The following is a 19,513-nucleotide window of genomic DNA, read 5'->3' on the forward strand; positions in this document are numbered from 1 at the left end:
ATGTACTTTACTTCCTCTTCTATAAGTGGAGCTGACGAGAGGAACAAAAAAATGAGGGTAAAATATTCAGAAGCAGCCTCAGTGACTTAGAAGCCCAAGTCCTATTTTCAAATTGACTTACGAGTCTACGCCCCATGGAAAGTCAGTGGGACTCAGTGGGCTCCTAAATCAGTGAGCTGCTTTTGAAAATTTCACCCGTAATCTTAAACAAGATAATGAAAAGGGTTTTGCCCATCTTTCATTTTCATTCACTATCACTACACCAAAGCAAGGACACCTGAGCATCTGAGTCTATCCAATGAAGGGACTGAGAGACGACAGTGTTCCAAACACCTCCTACACACCTGTCATACACAAGGCAGGACCACTGCTCAATCCTGCAGGTCACAAGTGCAGTATAACAGCATTTAGGGGACCATGCAGATGCAGCTCTATGAATACAATGACAATTCTGTTCAATAGTGTAAGGCCTGGATCATATGTTCAGAGCTGATATTTTGCACTAGAACATAACATATGGCTTTCTCATTTGTGCTGTGTGTTTGTTTAGACATTCTGGTTCTTTTTTAGGAGTAAAATTTGTTATTGGTGTTTGAAATATTTTTTTAATTGGATAAAACATTGGCCCAATCTAAAAGCCCCACATTCCTGGAGATGAGTTCCTAGGCCTTGCGCCAGCAAGATAGTAAAGCATATGCTTAACTTTAAGCAGGTGAGAAGTCCCACTGACTTCACTCCTTAAAGTTAAGCATACACATAACTGTTGTGCTGGGACAGGACACTAAGGATCGTAGGAGATCAATAAGTTCTGTTGACCAGCTCCACACATGATTTCCATGACTGCAGAACTTGCAAATTTCAGGTATTTGAGGTATTTGGTTTGATAAAAATCTACTGTCAGATAATTACCTTGGCTTGGGTTTTATAACAACAACTTAATATTTATAAATAGCCCTCCTCCCTGAACCCCATCCCCCAGAGTGCTGTTCAAACTACACCTTACAATGATACAGTTAGATACATATCACGACAAAATACATCCTCTTAAAATTACACAGCTAACACCCAATGTAAGGGATTTTTATAGATTTCTACCATAAACAAGAAATGTAAACACATTTATTAAAAGATCAGTAGTAACTATTTTTGCTGCAGTTAATAAGAGTACTGACAAACCCAGCACTGGCTGGGATGGTCTAGATGACCTTTTCCATCTCCAATTTCTGTTATTCTCAATAGCCAAAAACAGGGATTCAGAATTGCTGCTATCTTTAGACTGCAATGGAATTCTTATTTCCCCAGCTCCCAACATACGCTTCTGGAACTGAAGTCACGGCCTACTGAAAAGGAAGAGGAAGGAAGGCCTTCCTTACTATTGAGTGCCCACTGAAAGGACTATATGAAAGCTATATAAGGAGGTCCTCTGAATTGCTAGGCCTTGGACAGACACCTAATGTCCCGGTAAGGAACTACCCTTTTTATTGATCTCAGACTGGTCAATCTAGATAAAATGTATTTCTTCAGAGAATAAAGGATATAGGGCACTGGGGAGAAATCTATTCATGATACAATATCCATCCATCCACCCACCAAAAACAGTCCCTCTGAACTACAAAAAATTCCACATGTAAGCCCCAGTCTCGGAACATCACCAAGTTGTTCCTGAAAGATGCTGACTCCCATTGACTTCAATAGGAGTTGACAGTGCTCACTATGACCTAGAAAGTGCTCAGCACTTCAGAAGATTGGGCAAAGTGTTCTTAAAGAGATGATGATGCCACCTAACACAGTATTGCTATGCATGTATTCTACTGAACCTAGCCACTTTCAAACCAGGGAGCAGCTATCACCCTAGTGGAATGGGCTCTAGTCTTAAAAAAGATTAGGGACCCATTCCATCCCATTTACTCTTTCTAATACAAGGGTCATTAGGCTAAAGTCCTATACATTTTCTACCCTTCCCCTTACAGCAAGCCATTTTCAAAAAGTGTTGTCACTTGCCCAGTCCCACTATTACTTAAAAGCTCTTCTGGCATCTAGAGTTGCTTGGAAGAGAGAAGAGGTGGGATCTAAGTACTTCCAGATAAATGAGATGTTTCAGTTAGGGGGAAAAAGTGGTGGAATATTAACTCTGAGTGCTCACAGGTCTTAGAAGCAATCTCTCTTGTCCTCTGACTCTGTTGGCCTGAAATCCCTTTCACTACACGTTTGCAAGTAAACTGCAGTCATACAAGAATCTGTTTCTCCATCCATATTGAATCCCTCATTAGCATCAAAGGGAATTAGTTATACCCCTATATTTACAGAGGACAAGACCCACTCCTTCCTCAGAGAGCAACAGAAACTGCTTAAAAATGTGAAGACTATCCAATTACCCTCTTTGACCTAAATTGGAGGAATTTTATAGGAAGGTCAAAAGAAGTCCAAGTTTTAATGCTACTGTATGGGGCATCCTTTCACATCCTTTTACCCTCTTCCTTGTGGGCCAGTCAGAAGAACAGAACTTCAGGAAACAGAATAAGCTGCTAGACCTTGTGACTTATGCCAACAGAGGCAAAGAATAGGATAAATTGAGAGGGGGGGAAGAAAGGTTCAGGGAAGTTGAAATATGACTAGAGTTCTGCATTTATAACTGGTTCTGCATTACTGCTGGCGTCTGATGGGCAGGCTAGCCAGGTACAGTTATACACCAGTATGTATGGACTGATGAATTTAACCTGCAAAGGAATTTTAGAAAATTGGGGTCCAACCTTTTCTTTTCAATGATGTATGAAGAAGACCTAGAAGGTTTTTTATAAGTTTTTTTAAAATCTGCTTGTTTTTATTTTAGAGGTATCAGGAATGTCCTGTCTGGTTTTACCTCATTTTGGGGGCAGAAGAGGTCTATGAGCACATTTATTATTAGCTCTCACCCCTTAATTGATGGGATGGCTGTGATGAATCTTTCACAAAAGTGTCCTTTATCAAGAGTGTTCATTAGCCTCTGCAGTTAAATAGGTGTTAACCAAAAATAAAAAGTTTAAATAGCCTGACTGAAAATCCCATCTCTTCTCTATTTTCACTTTCTTGACTCTTTTGATGTTCTCCAGTCACCACAGAGCATTCCAGGGCAGACAAGACATGAATGTCTAATGTGGACTATAAGCAGAAAAAAACCCTAAACAATAAAACAAAACAAAACAATACAAAAAAATCCCTCTTTTCAGGTTTTGACATGATAAAGAAGAAAGAAAAGGCACAACTCTATTTTATTTTTCTTTTGCAAGTTACCTTTAAATAAAAATAATATTCTGTAAAAAAAAATTCTACCACATAGTGAAATTGGATTGTTATAATAAAAAGCCAAATACAATCCTGGATCTGTGTGAAAATCCCATGAGGGTCAAAGGGAGTCACACATGAATCAGGGTAGCATATATTGTTCAATATTTATGAAAATGGAGATTAGCGACTGAACACCTGTAAACAGAATCAGCTTTTCACCCAAAATGTATTTTATATTTGTGCTTACAATCACAGAAATGTAGGGCTGGGAGGGACTTAAGAGATCATCAAGTTCAGCCCCATGCGCTGAGGAAGAACCAAGTTAACCTAGACCAGCCCTGACAGATATTCATAGATCTCAAAAATGCAATCAAGCTCTGAGTGACATTAAACAAGAGGATTAACATTTCACCACAAAAATGTAGCTTTTCTAAAAGTCTGACTCCAACAATGAGAGGTTGATATTAAACAGCATGTAAAAATTCTAGAAAAGCAGTAGGCTAAAAAGGAAGTGTTCTACATAGCACGTAGATTTAATGAGGGAAGAAAAACAGGGTCCCTAGAATGCAGAAGAAAATTAATCTCTTCAGTCAGCACAAGAAATAAATTTCTGAAACAGCAGTTACTGTAGACTTAAGTACTGACAACACTTTAGAGCTCAGGCAAACAAACTGCAAAAACCACGGACAAAATGAAGTTGCGTGAGTTTTTTTTTTAAAACCACTATGCAATAGAAACCACTAACATCGCATATTTCCTGGGCAAATTAGCAACAGCATGTCACAATCTCTTATTCAATGCGAACTTAATCCCCTTTTAAGATTCAAGATCTAGTAACATAGAACAAATTCAGTGAGTTTCTTGAAACTAGTCACATTCATAAATAATTCTAAAAATGAGTTAAGCCAGTTTTAGCAGCTAGTGAATCAATGAAAAAGAACATTATGACATTTATTTGGTGAAGCACACTTTAATCCTCCCATTATCATGTCAAACTCCTTAGCTTTCTCTCCGTTGCATGCATGTTGCACACCATCTACAAACATATATTCTTCCCATTTTGCTCAGCAGTTGCCTCAAACACTGGACCCACAAAACAGTGGAAACAGACCATCAAAACCTGTCCACCAAATGGGAGAATTAGAAAGGAATTGCCTAAAGCAGCACATGCTTTAACAAATAAATTGTGGAATCTGATCAAAAGCAGCAGTTCTGAAAGTCAAACCACAAACTCAACATGTGTGTAAAACCTCTTAAAGAGACAGTTAAATATAAGGCAAAGTGCTTCTCATTAGGCCATGGATTTGCAGATTTGCATTGTCATTTTTTGTTGTGCTTTCTAAGCCAGACAAAACATAGAACAAGAAACAGAAAGCAATTATTAACCTTTGGAAAGCCAGAGATTTGTTTTTGAAGTACCATTTATAAAACTAAACTTTGTTAGTTGAAAATCATGAACAAACCCACCTTGAAAATTATAGGAAAATGGGAACAAAGTACCTCACAGACAATTGCACTGGCACCAACCTGGACGGGGCAACTATAATATGCAGCAATGTGCAGACCTAGCTGCTGCTTTGTTACTGAGCGCATCCTGTTCACTTGTTGTTTCACTTGTATTAAAGGAAAGGATTTGGGGAGGGTTAGAGAAAAGGATATTTTTGTGCCATTTTACTGGATTAATGCTTTTTGCAAGTGGTTTTGCATTTTTGTGACTTCCTCTGCTGTACTTTTTTCTTTCCCCCTTTAAAAGATACTTTACTAGTGCTTGGAAGGTTGTCACCCTTGAGAGCGGAGGGGGATTAGCTTACTTCAATAACTGTTCACTGTGTAGTAAGCATCTGGTGATTTTCAGCTGCTTACATCTCAGCAACCGAAAGAGGTACTGCACTGAAAACTGTCAGCTCACACAGAATCTTGATCTGTAAAACATAGTAAAATTTAGTAAAACTTGGTTCAGCCATTGCACACTCCATATGCAAAGGAGACGTTCAAACTGACAAAAGGGTATCAATGCAGTAGGTGTAACATCACAGCTCATTAAAATGATATATGTGGGGGAATTCTCACACCGAAAAAGAAATTTTAAGTTCCAAAGTTAGCCCAACTTACTGTAGGCACAGCTGTGGTCCAGGGTCTGATCCAACTCCCACTGGACCAGTGGATCAAGACCAGTTTAACTAAGTGTGTGGTATCCAAGAAAAACTTTTCCACTTTAGCTGCTTTGTGAGTAAGAAAAACCAAACCTCTGAAAGATGGGAATTATTAATACATGGTAGGAAAACCAGAGAGTACCACATTTGCATTGTGCAGCACTGTATTATATTTGTGTATTCAGGTTTCTTTCCTATTTTTTAAAAAAGTGTGTTTATATATATTTAATCAAAAACAGGGTAATTATAAATGAAATATAGTAATTTAACTTATCAGGAGCTTTTTTCAATCAAGCTTCTACCCACAATACCAATTGTTTATATAAGAGCCAAAAGTGATACTACACCGTCCCACAAAGCTACAACACACAGTATAGTAATGCATGCAGAATTTAGTTATTACTGCATTTTAGACTTAGATTTCAGAAGCCATAGAGGCTATGAATGCACTGAATACAGTGCCTGGGATAAGGGGAGGAAAAATGAGAGGGCTAACTCCTATTCTTTTACTGAACAGCTTTGTGACCCATGGAAGTCAATGGAATAACACCAATGCGGCCAGTCTTTGAGGATTATTTGTTGTAACTTTCACAAATGTTTCTTTTTTATACATTGCAAACAAGCAGCCAGCCTCATTATATGTCATACACCTAATGCAACAACAACGGCTGAACCAAATTTTAATAATTCTTATGATGTTTTATAAACTCTCTTCTGTTGTCATACCCGACTGCAAACACAGCTGTAAGCAAGCCACTGTAACATGATGCCCACATCTCAGTAGGATATATTTAGTAATTTTGAGAAATTTAAGTGTAAATATGAAAATGAGACAAAACTACATCAGCATGCTAGATGAAAATGGAATTAGCTAAAGTTGTTCTCTAATCAGATGATGATCACTGAGATATGAGATGTCTTTGAGGGGAAGAGCAAGAAATAAAACAAGTTACAGGTTAAAAGGCATATATTTAATACTAATTGTAAAGAAATTAGAGCTGGATCAAAACAAAAGTCCATATCCAAACACACCCAACCAAACTCTGAGAAAATGCAGACTTGGAATCAGATCTAAACTTTGTGACTCAGGCCCATCCTCTTAAGAAGTGTCTTTTAAAAGATTGTTACTCAATTCTGCAAAAGCATTCTTTAGCAGATGGTAAGCAGTAATTGCCTCCACCTAGGCAAAAGTAATAATTAGCTAACATTAGGTCTGTTTTCCAGGAAATATCAGCCTTCTCTAGTCTGTGCTCCCTTCCCCCTCCCCTCCACCCACCCACCCACGCACTGAAAAAATAGAACTCGAGTACACACGGTCATGGCATTTTTACAACTGAGTTCTGTAGCCCCGCGCTGAGCCTTGTCTATCGTTGTAATCCCACCACTGCCAGTACCCCTGGAATGCACTGGTGTTACAGTGGTAAGATATGATTCTGCAAATTTAGTTCTGGTCAGTCAAGTGACAAGGTTTCCCCCAAAACACTGCAAAAATGTCTCCAAGTTCAAATGATACATGTAACTTTCAAAGAGCTGTTCTGTATTGTATAGCTCCTTTCTGTATCTCACACAGCTGCCTGTCACATAATGAGCTCTTGAAGGGTAAAAGGTCCTTTCGCTCCACAAGTCTCCCTCCTTCAGGTTTATCTGTAGCTCTACCTCCTTCCTTAGCACTGTACACTTCACTCCCGTCTCATCACAAAGCAAACTCGTTTTCTTTAAACTCACTGATACTATTTGCTACTACAGTTTCAGGTGGTGACTTATTCCATGTGTTCACTACTGAGTGTGAAACATTTCTGGTGGAATTCTCTGCATTGCTCTTAATTTCCAGGGTTTCTTAATGTTTAGAAAATAGCCTCTGCTTTGGAACCTCCAAGGGAAACAGCTCATTGACTTTACCAAGGCCCTTTCATAACTGCAAGCTGTAATTTAGCAACTGGGCCAAGGAAAATGGAACACCCAGTGGAAGGAAGGAGAGGATAACAGTGACAGCACTGATCACCTGCACCATCTGAGCTCCATGCTCCAACCTCTCCCATAAGCCCTGTGTCCTACTCAACCATATTTACTCCAGCCATGGATCCTGTGGCAACATGTAATAGAAGGAGGACTGGAAAGAGAACGACTGTTGCAAACAGACAATGCTACAGATGGAGGGTTCCCCAATGATCCAGTCTGAGAGCTGACATTTCCAACACAGGTGTGCCAGGTCTGGAAAGTTGCTTTGTGCTTATAATACATTGTGATTATCTTGTGTCACACAGAACTAATGAGCTTTATGAATTGTGATGAGGGTGAAACCTGTTTTGAGTAACTGACAAAAAGCCATTGCTTCATCTGTAAAATGGGGATAATGATACTGAGGTCCTTTGTAAAGCACTTCAAGATCTACTGCTGCTAAATGCTATCAAAGAACTAGGGATTAATGAAGTTGGTCTACTAACAGAGGTGGAACAAAAGGTACTCAGTACAATCTGAAATACACATTGGGGTGTTCTCAAGACTGGAGTTTGCCTACCATGGGTGGCCTCTGGGACTAGGTTTCACTGTATTATTACATCATCAAGTCTGCCTTTCTTGAATGACCAAGTTCAGTTCTTTCAGTTTTTTTGCATAGCCAGGATGTTTTAGATCCTTATATCCCTGTTAACTACAACTGTTAAGCACTCTTGAAGCCTAACTACTTATTTTGATTTGCTTTCTTTCCCGGGGTCAGTATATCCTGTTTATTGAAGGAAGCCATCTGGGCTAATAGCTTCCTAGATTCTCCCATACTAAGAACCAGATTGTACACTCCCCTTTTAATCAGGCATGAACTCCCACTCATTTCAGTAGACATTGCCTGAATAAGTTGTGCAGGACTGTCCTCTAACCACCTGAAGGCTTTTACAGGAAATTTGACCACTTGACTGAGTCATCTATCATGCACTTCCTCTTTTTGTTGAATTATATTTTTACATTTATTTACACTGTCATTATTTTACTGTAGAACCTAGATGCCCCAGGACTCCCATTGCGCTAGGCACTGTACAAACACATATTAATAGACAGCCCTTGCCCTGAAGACCTTATAGTATAAGCAGACAAAAGACAGGAGAAAGGAATTATCACCATCCCCATTTTACAGATGGGGAATTCAGGCACAGAGAAATTAAATGACTCGACCAAAGTGACAACGGGTGTCTGTGACGGAGCCAGGCACTGAACCCAGGTTGCCTCAGTTCCAGTCCCGTGCAGATAAAAAAAAAGAACTATAAAGCCCCTTGAGGAATTATTTTTAAAAATGTATGTGAGACCTCCAAATCCCTATCACAACACAGCAGTATGGTTACTAATTACAATACAAGGTCATTTTAAACTAAAACACTGGGAAATCTCTTCTTCCTTGATTTCCCTCACAAGATTTGAGTCCAAGTTTCTGTTTCTCTGCTGAAAACATCAGAGGATGTCAGTACCACCTATTCCTGCACGGTGCTAGGCATTCACATTTTTTATTATTTGTACAGCACCCCAGTTCCTTTACCTAGATTGTAGGTCCTAGCCAGCATGGCCTTTTACAGACACATCCTTTGCTGAAAGGAGGTTAGAAATGAAGAGCCACATTTTGCTCTCTTTACTCACCTTGGCCCCAGCGGGACTGCAATTGTGAGTAAGACAAGCAGGGGTGGACCCAGATTAGATGGATGATCATAAAGGTGATGGAAGAGAAAGAGAAGAGAAAGCAAGAAGGGGGAATTGTTCTTACTTGTACATGACAGTTATTTGTTTTGCTCTTTTTCAAGGACATAAGAGCGAGAGGAAGTGGATTGTGCAGGGAGAAGTGAAGGGGCCCCCTCCTGATGTCAATGGGCCTGAGACCCAAAGCCTGTACCTGCTCAAGCAGGCTCATTGGGGTCAAAAGCTGATGAACAGGGCTGCCATGAAGGGGGTAGGACACACACTGTGTCAGACTAGAGCACCATAGTGGATTTCTGTGGTTTCCCATTGGAGAGGAAATACAGCCTGGCCAGGAGTATGCATTATATGGATTCACTGGGGAGCTTGGGGGAGAAGGCACAGCTCTCTGCATCTGCTACTTCACTCCACAATCTCTAGTAGCTGTGGCTCCCCTGTAAGGCACTATCATGTCAGATATTCCCTGGACTGAGCTCACCGGGCACCAGATCCAGAAGGTATTAAGTATGCGAGCACTCCCATTGACTTCAATAGGATTTACTCACGTGCTTAAATCAGGCATGCACTTAAATACTTTGCTGAACCAGAGGATAGATCAGATTTGCCTTGTATTGATTTGGGATATTGAACACGTATGTTTTAATTGAGATGAGCCTGAACTAAATAAAGTCCCAGTCCCAAACTGCCCTTAAGTCTGCATTATTTAGGATCTGGATCCACATTTTGCAGCTCTAATTTGTATTTTCCTTTCCCATTAATAGTTTCGAGTTTTTGGCTTAGCACTACAATGTTAAAAAAACTTCCCAGCATTTCTCACTATTAGCAAGCCCTCAAAGACTTTGGTATCAAATCTGATATTCCACTTACAATAGCCTCTGCTAAAACATTTCCAGCACATGTACAGCATTGTAGATGAGCAAGGCCCCAAACTGATCCATAAACCCCATTTTATGCTTAATGCCCTCTAGAGAAATTACTTCTTAGAGCTATTTGCTACTTCCTGATTTTTTTTAAAGACAATTTTCTAGTCTCTTCTTCCAAACAGCCAATAATTGGGACTCTGTGCCCATTACCAAGAACTATAAAATGAATGCAAGTTGTTTAGTACATAAATTAATGCTGTCCTTGAGCTGCATGAACTGAGCTGTCTCCTTTTGAATGAATCATCTACTTCATTGTTATTGCTTAGGTGGATTTTCAGCATTTATAGCTGGGAATGCCTCTATTTTATAATTATACCACCCAGACCTTTTCCAACTGCTCACCTCCAGGGCATGGGAAACAGAAGGCGCTTGTTTACTGGTGAAAAAGTGATTACTAAATTGCAAAGTCCTGTGTTAATTGCACACATGAAATACAGCTTTAAGAGAGGGATAATCAGCCAGGTGTGCCTACCTGTTGGTGTTATACTCTAAACCCCCAACTTCCTTGCTCGCCTGTAAAAGATCTAGAATCCCTGCCGAACTTCCACTCTCTTTCTTCACTTTGGAGTTGCGGCCTGGCTTTGCCTCTGTGTCAATGTGAAGTGAATCTTCATCTGATGAATCATCACTCTATGAAAGCAAGGAAAAAGGTCAAAAAATTGAAACAAGCTACATTAGTCAGCAACCCATCAAATAGTTTTGATGCTACTCTTTTCAGCCCCCCAAAAGCTTGAGGACAGAACTGTTAATTTGCTTTCACCTTAAAAGTTAGGGGCACAGTTTGAACCGGGGTCTCATTACGGCTTTCTTGTTACATTATCTTTTCAGGGTCAATTTAATGCTTCTGAAGAGTGCCAGACTTTAGGCAGCAACAATAATGCAAGCTTCCCCATACGGCCTTTCCAATCTGCCTCCGTCTTCTTTGGAAACAATCCCACCCCCACAAGCTATGGAGTGTTCTTTCTTCAGACCTAGCCAGTTCTTTGTGTCACTGCTAAGACTACCAAGAAAGGGTGCCCGTTTTTACTAATTATGACCTTGGTTTTGTATTACGGACATTTGTGCTCTAGCAACTGCATTGAGACTGTCATCTCATTTCACATCAGTCAGGCAGACACATCAGACAGGAATGAGAGTTGGGAGAATTTTTTTGGTCAAATAGTAAATTTGCCAAAAATACAGTTTGGGACAATTGAAACTATTTGTGAATTTGGGACAAATTCAGCCAATAGTTCTGGCCGATGTGACGGCATTTAGGGGGTTAAAAGCAGCCCTAGGAAAGCTGCATGAGAGGCAGCCAATAGGAGACAGGCTGGGAGGAACAGCCAACCGAAGGCCAGCAGGCCCATTTAAAAGCAGCTACAGGGCAGAGCAGGGCAATCATTGCTTGCAGCTCAGAGGGAAGGCTGTGTCGCAGGTACCGCAGGCCTCTCAGCCTGCGAGAGACAGTGTTACTGCTCCGAGTGGGTAGTAGCAGGCCCTGAGGACGGGCAGACACGATTCTAGGGCCGGAGGAAGTGGGCCAGGGAGACAGCAGGAGGGAGAGGAACTCAAGGCACAGCAGGCAACTGCAATCCACAGGGCCCCTGGACTAGGACCCGGAGTAGTGGGTGAGCCCGGGTCCCTTCCCCACACTCGCCACTGGGGAAGTGGCAGAATAAGTTGCTGCAGGCGCCACTGAGGAAGTGACAAATGAGATACTGCAGTAGCCCCTAGGGAAAGTGGGTGGAGTCCTGAGGAGCCAAACTTCCCCTGGAAGAGCGGGACACAGACTGAGGCTTGGCCAGAGGGCTGAGTCGGGAAGAAGACACTGTAGGTCCTAACAGCTGCGGGAAGGGCCACAGGCAAACTGGGAGGAAGAGTGGTGGTGCATGGACGTGGGCGTCAGCTTGTAGCTAATCCCCAGACAACCAGCAGGAGGCGCTAGTCTGGCAGTGCGTGCACGAATCCGTCACAGCCAAATAAAAATTCTTTATTTTTTTTTTTTAAACAGAAATTTAAAATGGTTCGTTTGGACATTTCATTTGGAAAAATTTCAGTTTCGGTTTGAAACTATAAACAATTTTTTTTTCCAGTTCAACCACTGAACCAAAAAAAAAAAAAAAAAAAATTATTTATTCATTCAGATCTAAGGTAACAACTGAGTCACTACTGGACTTTAACCATGAATGTACAGGTGAGAAGTGCTGTAATGCCCTTAAATTTCTTTGAGCCATCGTGTCTCCCCAAACACGATTAAAGAAGTCTACACTAGTCATGAAATCAGAATGTCTTGGATAGATACAGTTTTATGTCAACAGTCTTCTACACTGTTTGTTGCAAGTGATTGAGATTATATAATATCCATGCATATTGTCCTGTATTTATCTCTAAATATGCTTAAATGCTATCGTGAATAGGAATGGACTTATGCCTCTGCTTAAGAGCTTTCCTGAGCTCAGGCCATAAACAGTCTCATTGCGGAGTGCTCAAGTGCTTTTATGTTAGGCTTGTGCCTAAATGTCTTGCTGAATTGGGGGCATTACAGATGTGAGAGAGATGACAAGGAAAGAAAGTTCCTCTTAGGTACTCCGTAAATAAAGCCTTTAGTTATCATATAACAGGTATTGAGGACGTCCTGTAATATAAAACACCAACTATGCTAACACACTGCTCTTATTCCTTTAATTAACTTGTTGAAAGTACTGTGTAAAAATGGATTAGTGCTGACCAGTGTCCAAGGAAAATGGAGAAGTAGGGGAGCCCATTTACTGCTGCAGGCCAGGAAAGAATCCTGGAACAGAGCCCAAGTTGTGCCAGCAATGCAGTGCCGGTGTGAGCAATGCAGAGCAGGTCCCACTGACCCTCCAGAGAAGGACATTATTTTTCACATTCTGTCTCCTTCGCTCATTGTTACCTTACAAAATTGTCCAGCATTCCTGGCCATGTCTTTGTTTTGTATTACTTTCCTTTTCCCAGTGAAATAGAAGGAAAGTGACAACATTTTATTCCTGTAAAGTTATTTCCTATTCATTTCTTTGTCTTTTCTCCTCCCAACCACCCCCGCCCCACAACTCCCTGAAAACACTTCACCCCCCTAATTTCCCCACAATCTTCAGTTCTGACAATGCAGGGACCATCTGTCTGGATAAAGAAAAATGGACAGGACACGAATGCTGCTCCTAACTGTCAAAAGAGATTGCGGTTTAGTGGCACACAGCATCTTCCTGCCCCACAGAGACTGAGCATGCTTCTGCCAGCCTATTATGGGACACCAAGTACCAATCCTGCCACCACTGGGAGACAATGTGGCAAGAGAACTGGACCATAACAACTCATTCTAGTGGGGGGGGAAGCTAGTGAGAAAATTCTGCAGAATGTTGGACAGGTCCTAGACTTCATTTACATTCACCACTACAGTGGACAATAGATGAACAATCAAGCCACAGTAACAACCCCGATCTGCTATAATACATTAATGCAATCCACTGCAAATATGGCAGGTCACCTCCAGTTAGGTAAATGGCAAGACATTACAGTTGGATGCAAATAAATTAAAGTCTTTAGTATATTAAGGATCTGATTCTCATTTACATCACTCTGGCAATATGAAGTGGCTTTAGAGTGGCAGTAAATGTAATTCAAAGACTATTCTTATTGAGACTACTCACATACTTATATGTGTTTAAGTGGATTAGGGTCAGAGGACCCAGCACCTCACAGGATCAAGCCCTTAATGCATTTCTAAACTTGTGTAGTGGCACAGGGATAGGTACAGTAATAATATAATACCTTATACAATACTGACTCCACCTTTGGCTTTTTAACCGGTGTGTGTTGTAGCGTTTCTTTTTTATCTGATAAAACTGGAGAGAAAAAAAAAAGTTAAAGTTGAGACAGACCTTTCATTAATTGCAGAAACAATATGTACAGCCTCAGAATACAATTCAAGTCCCCTGTATTTATTTTAATGCTTGTGCTGCAAGTAATATGTGCATGCTCTTTATTTATTGTAAAACTTATAATAACTTTAAAAAGTAGTTTTGAAGAATTTAATACAATTTAACTGCCTAGATACAGACAAAACAGGAGGCAGTCTTACAAGGTAAATCTCTCTTCGTAGTGTTTTTCTTTCTTCTAATGGGAAATTCGTCAATTTTCAGTTCGCCATCATCTGACACATACTCATATTCATCTCGCACAGGTTTTGTTTTATCTTCTTTGAAATTTTGCAATGACCCAAACACACCAGGATTCAAGTGGGTTTTGACTCCCTTGGAACTGTCGAGACAAATGTTATAAAATCAGAAATGATAACATTTTCACATGGAAAATGTGCCAAGGAGACACACAACCATCTATCAAGGTAACATTTCTAATATATGTAGGAAATCAGAGCATGTTAGTTTTAAAGATACAGTGGCAGTTCACATCGGTTTGCACATGTATTGCATTGCACAGATTTCACCAGATCCTCAGCTAGTGCAAATCAGAGTTATTCCACTGATTTCAAATACGCACTATGTTTACTTCAATTGAGCTTTATCAGTTTGTACCTGCTGAGGATCTAGGTCATAGTATAAGCGATATATACATAATACACAAATACCGCAGGAAATCCTTGCATCCAGTTTTTATTTGATTTATTTAGAATGTTCCCAGCTTAACCTCTGTGGATACTTACATTCAATATCAAATAAAAATGCAAACTGACAAGAAGTCAAATCAGAAAAATTCCCTCCAGCCTGCAATTAAAGCTTACTCCATTTAAGCCCATCCTTAAGCAACTGCCAGAGTGAACAGATAAACCTTCCAAATTGCCATTCTGGCCAATAAATCGGGGCTCTGTCAGATCAAATTCTAGAGATGAGAGTGCTCTGCCTGGATTGGAAACAGAGCAACTAACAAGCACTCAGATGTGCTCTCCATTAGCATGCGTGCCAGTTTATCTCAGCTGTTGAGATGGGAGGGGGTGATCTTTAGGGCAGGAGCAACACAAGCACTTACTCATAATAGATAAATGTTGATGGAGCCAATGGGGATTGCAGGGGGCCAGGACCGCTCAGGATTTTACTCATTGACCACAGTGGAAATTTTTCCCCAATATTGATTCCAATAGAACAGTAGCAGCCAGTACACCTGGTTGTCTGTCCCAACCACACCTACCACTGACTCATTCTCATTTCAACCAACAGGCCTGCAATAAAATGAACTGTGGAGGAGGAGAACACAAAAGAGGAAAAGAAAGGGAGACGAGGAGGACAAAGCGAGAGGAGAGAAGAGATAAGGGCAACACACGTGCACCTGGCTAACTACAAACAGAACCCAGGAATAGATCACAGTCCAGAATGTGTCTGTATATAGAGCATATACAGAAGGCTGGAATAGCTCCAGTGAAATGCTGCACCTAGTCTACCACTTTAAATATTTTTTTGAACATATTACTCAGTTATCCAGGTCACATTTAATCAGGTAAATATTAGAACCATGCTAGAAAACAGAGGATTTTTTTCTTTTATTACTGAGAAAAGATGGCTTTAAAAAAAGCATGAATGAAAAAATACTGGTGTTGTAGCCCAGGGCAAGTTTTTACAGCCAACATATAAAGTACTGGTAACAGAGATTTATAATTGACACATTCCTAACTAAAGAACCTATGTAAAATGATACACATACAAAATAATCTGAACTGCTACTATATCTCGAATGGATAGAAGGGATTTGATTTCTTACATAACTAAGAAATATTTTAAGTATATTGTAAAAAGAATTTGCTTACTTAAAAATAATAAAAACGTAAACACAATTTTTAATTTTGAAAGTAAGGCCAAGTTTGTCACCTTCCTGTCTAAAAAACCCCAAACCATGTAGTACTTTGTATCCTTTATAACTCAATGTGTATTGCCATATTTTTACTTACCCAAGCAGTCTCTTGTTAGAAAAAGAAAATGTAAATTTATTGTCCTTATTTCCTGATAAAGGCGTCTTTTCCAATTTGTGTTCCTCTTCCATTTTTAGTAATGAATCTGGTTTACTGTTCTGAAAATCATGAAAACAGCTACAAAATTAGGTTACTCTGTTATCAATATTTTTTTGATTTCTAAGCAAATTCAAGTGTTTATTACTAAATGATTAGGATACACAGAACGTGTGCATAGGCATGCGCTCACACACAGAAATGTAGGTAGATAAATGGTTTCGTTTTCACCTTAGTTAGGCCCCAATTCAGGAAAGCACCCCTGTTGAGGATAGCACTTAAACACATGTTTAACTCCAAGCACATGCTTAAATCCCTTTGAAGACAATGGATGTTAAACACTTGCCTAAAGATGAGCATGTGCTTAAGTGCTGTCCTAAATGGGGAGGGTCTTAAGCATGAGCTTAAGTGCATTCCTGAATCAAGCCTTTAGCCAGGTGCTCTTCCCAATGAAGTTGATGAGAATTGTACCCAACAAAACTAAGGGCAGAACTAAGTCCTGGGTCCATGATCTTGCAAAGAGGCACATGCATAAAATTTTCAACAATATTTCCTAGGTTTCATTTTTTGGGAAGGGGTTTTAACCATACCTAGACATGTGAAAAATCAAAAGTACTAACATTTTACACACTATCAGCAGTAGAAGAGGTTAAAGAATCAAAGACACCACAGTCAAGTTCATTCCATTGCACCAGTTCCATTAATCCAGACAGTTCCTTGGGATTACCCACGGGCAGAAGCTGTCTTTGAGGCAGAATTAAATTGCCACAAACTGTTTTTAAATACATTTTAAAAGGAGAATATGCCTTCCTCCATTTTCAATATTTTAAACGTGTTACATAGAAGAAATTTGGAAACTGGGATCTTCAAGGATCCAGTGAGTCAAAAGCAACAGGAAACAACCCTTATTTTGGCTCCCTCGAACTGCAAGTCTCTGAGACCTACTCACTTAGAGAATTCACTTTTGCATCACATATCTGACAACTTGGCAGTTACAGGTATCCTTTTCTAAAAGGATGGGATATGGCATAGAGAACACACTTATAAAGTTCGTGGATGATACCACATTGGGAGGGGTTGCAAGTGCTTTGGAAGATAGAATTAAAATTCAAAATGATCTGGACAAACTGGAGAAATGGTCTGAAGTAAATAGGATGAAATTCCATAAGGACAAATGCAAAGAATTCCACTTAGGAAGGAACAATCAGTTGCACACATAAAAAATGGGAAATGATTCCCTAAGAAAGAGCACTGCAGAAAGGGATCTGCAGGTCATTATGGATTATACGCTAAATATGAGTCAACAGTGTAACACTGTGGCAAAAAAAAGCAAACATTATTCTGGGATGTATTAACAGGAATGTTGTAAGCAAGACACGAAAAGTAATTCTTTTGCTCTAGTCCGTGCTGATTAAGGCCTCAACTGGAGTATTGTGTCCAGTTCTGGATGCCACATTTCAGGAAAGAGGTGGACAAATTGGAGAAAGTCCAGAGGAGAGCAACAAAAATGATTAAAGCTCTAGAAAATATAAGGGAAAACTGAAAAAATTGGGTTTGTTTAGTCTGGAGAAGAAAGGACTGAGGGGGACATAACAGTTTTCAAGTAAATAAAAGGTTGTTACAAGAAGGAGGGAGAACATTTGTTCTCCTTAACCACTGAGAACAAGAAGCAATAAATTGCAGCAAGGGCGGTTTAGATTGGACATTAGAAAAAACTTCCTAACTGTCGTGGTAATTAAGCACTGGAATAAATTGCCTAGGCAAGTTCTAGAATCTCCATCATTGGAGCTTTTTAAAAGTAGGTTGGACAGACACCTGTCAGCAATGGTCTAGATAATGCTTGGTCCTGCCATAAGTGCAGTGGACTGGATTAGATGACCTCATGAGGTCCCTTCCAATCCTACAACTCTGTGATAATACTTCCTTTTCTCTCTGGATGGGAAGTTTCAGAATTTGCCCATTAATCTACAGTAGAAGAAATGATAATTACTACATTAAATGTTTTATATTTTTGGATTTAACATCAAATCAGTTAGAGGGTTTTTTTTGTTTTTATTTTTTAATACATCCATACTCTCTTCTAAACTGTATGGGCACTATCCTCAACTGGTGTATAGTAAAATAGATTACTGCCACCAGTCATCATCTGATGACCTGGCTCTATGAGGGTAGCTTCTTTGTTAAGAATAACAGGAAGATACGGTTCTTCTCTCTTTTTTATGTATTTATTTGAGGGGGAGAAGTAGGGGGAAGTAAAGGGAACATTTTTGTTTCATTTTAAAGAATGATTAATCCTCTCTCATAAGAAGCCTGTAGAATAGATGGAAATTAAGACTGCAGCTATTACAGAATTAATGTTATAGATTAAATTCTGTGTATTGTTCTAAAATGATCTGGAATAAGATTATTGCACTCCAGGAGTGAATTTGACCTAGGTTATGTATCTCAGGAGTCTGTCTCAAGCTGATTTGGATCTCTCTCACTCTGTCTGGTTTGACGCCATTGTAAATCTACTGATTTCACTGGAGTTACTGCAGATTTAAACTGGTGTAATTCGGATCAGAATTTCTTAGTATATTACTCTACTCTATTGCTGTTACTCTTGTAGGCTTCAATATGAACTGCGTAGGCAAACACTGCGTGCTTTGGAAAATCCCATTCTACATGTCTACAATTATTTTCAGACTGAAAATCTCTCTTTAATTATTCTAAAATCTTTCCATGATTTTTGTGGACCTGATTCACCGTGTGCTTACATCTGTGTAAATCAAGAGTAACTTCAAAGGAATCAATGGGGTTACACTTTGTGAAACCAATAAGCGAGACTGGGATTAGTCCCTATATCTGCACAATACTCTGCTGGAACATACACTGCTTCTTCCGCAGTTTCTAATGCTTCCGCATTGCTATGTGCTACTCCAGTGTGGCAGCCAAGTTAAGAACAGACTTTACCTTATATTTCCATTTGGCTTCCGTTTTACTCTTATTGTGCTCTCGAATTTCAAATTTCTCCACCTCATTTTGCTTAACAACAACTTCCTTATTGGGAACACTTAAAACATTCTTTGCAGCCTGTAAAAAAAACAAACCACCACATACTCAGCAGGAAGGAGATGAGGTCCAATTTTCCCAAGTTAATTACCCCTCCTTTTATAAACAGATATCTTAATCATCTGGAAGATAGAAATATTTTACACACAAAAAAAATCGCACTAATATTGATTCTTTTTGACACAATAACTCGGGATTCAATCAAATATTAATGCTCAGATAAATTAGAAAATGAGTTTTGTTTCTCCCTTGCCAAGGTCAAAATGTTTTGAACTCCTACCTGTTGATTCATAGGCATGTTTCACAAACTGAGTACAAACTACTAACAAATGCACAAGCATTTTTAAAAGCCTTAATCTTATCTCGTATAGAACCAAATTAAAACAATTAAGTTAAATGGATGGCACCCTGGTTCCATTGCAAAACTCCCTCTGACTTCAATGGAACCAGGATTTCAACCACTGTGTTTTTCTTTTTCCTGCATGAGACAC

General features: G+C 39.6%; 1 protein-coding gene across 2 annotated transcripts in view; it reads right to left on the bottom strand.

Moving 5' to 3' along the window:
- Positions 1 to 19,513, bottom strand: part of PHF2 (PHD finger protein 2) — a 140,704-nt gene that overhangs the window by 14,458 nt on the left and 106,733 nt on the right. For both annotated transcript variants that reach the window (XM_067543821.1, XM_067543822.1), the window contains exons 13-17: positions 18,924 to 19,043; positions 15,915 to 16,033; positions 14,097 to 14,275; positions 13,787 to 13,860; positions 10,488 to 10,645 (exon numbers count right to left, since the gene is read on the bottom strand). In XM_067543821.1, coding sequence (XP_067399922.1) covers positions 10,488 to 10,645; positions 13,787 to 13,860; positions 14,097 to 14,275; positions 15,915 to 16,033; positions 18,924 to 19,043 — 650 coding nt within the window. The remainder of the gene's footprint in view (positions 1 to 10,487; positions 10,646 to 13,786; positions 13,861 to 14,096; positions 14,276 to 15,914; positions 16,034 to 18,923; positions 19,044 to 19,513) is intronic.

This window comes from Emydura macquarii, unplaced genomic scaffold, assembly GCF_026122565.2.
Source record: "Emydura macquarii macquarii isolate MOO-44397 ecotype Brisbane River unplaced genomic scaffold, CSIRO-AGI_Emac_v2 contig_968, whole genome shotgun sequence".
Taxonomy (NCBI): Eukaryota; Metazoa; Chordata; order Testudines; family Chelidae; genus Emydura; species Emydura macquarii.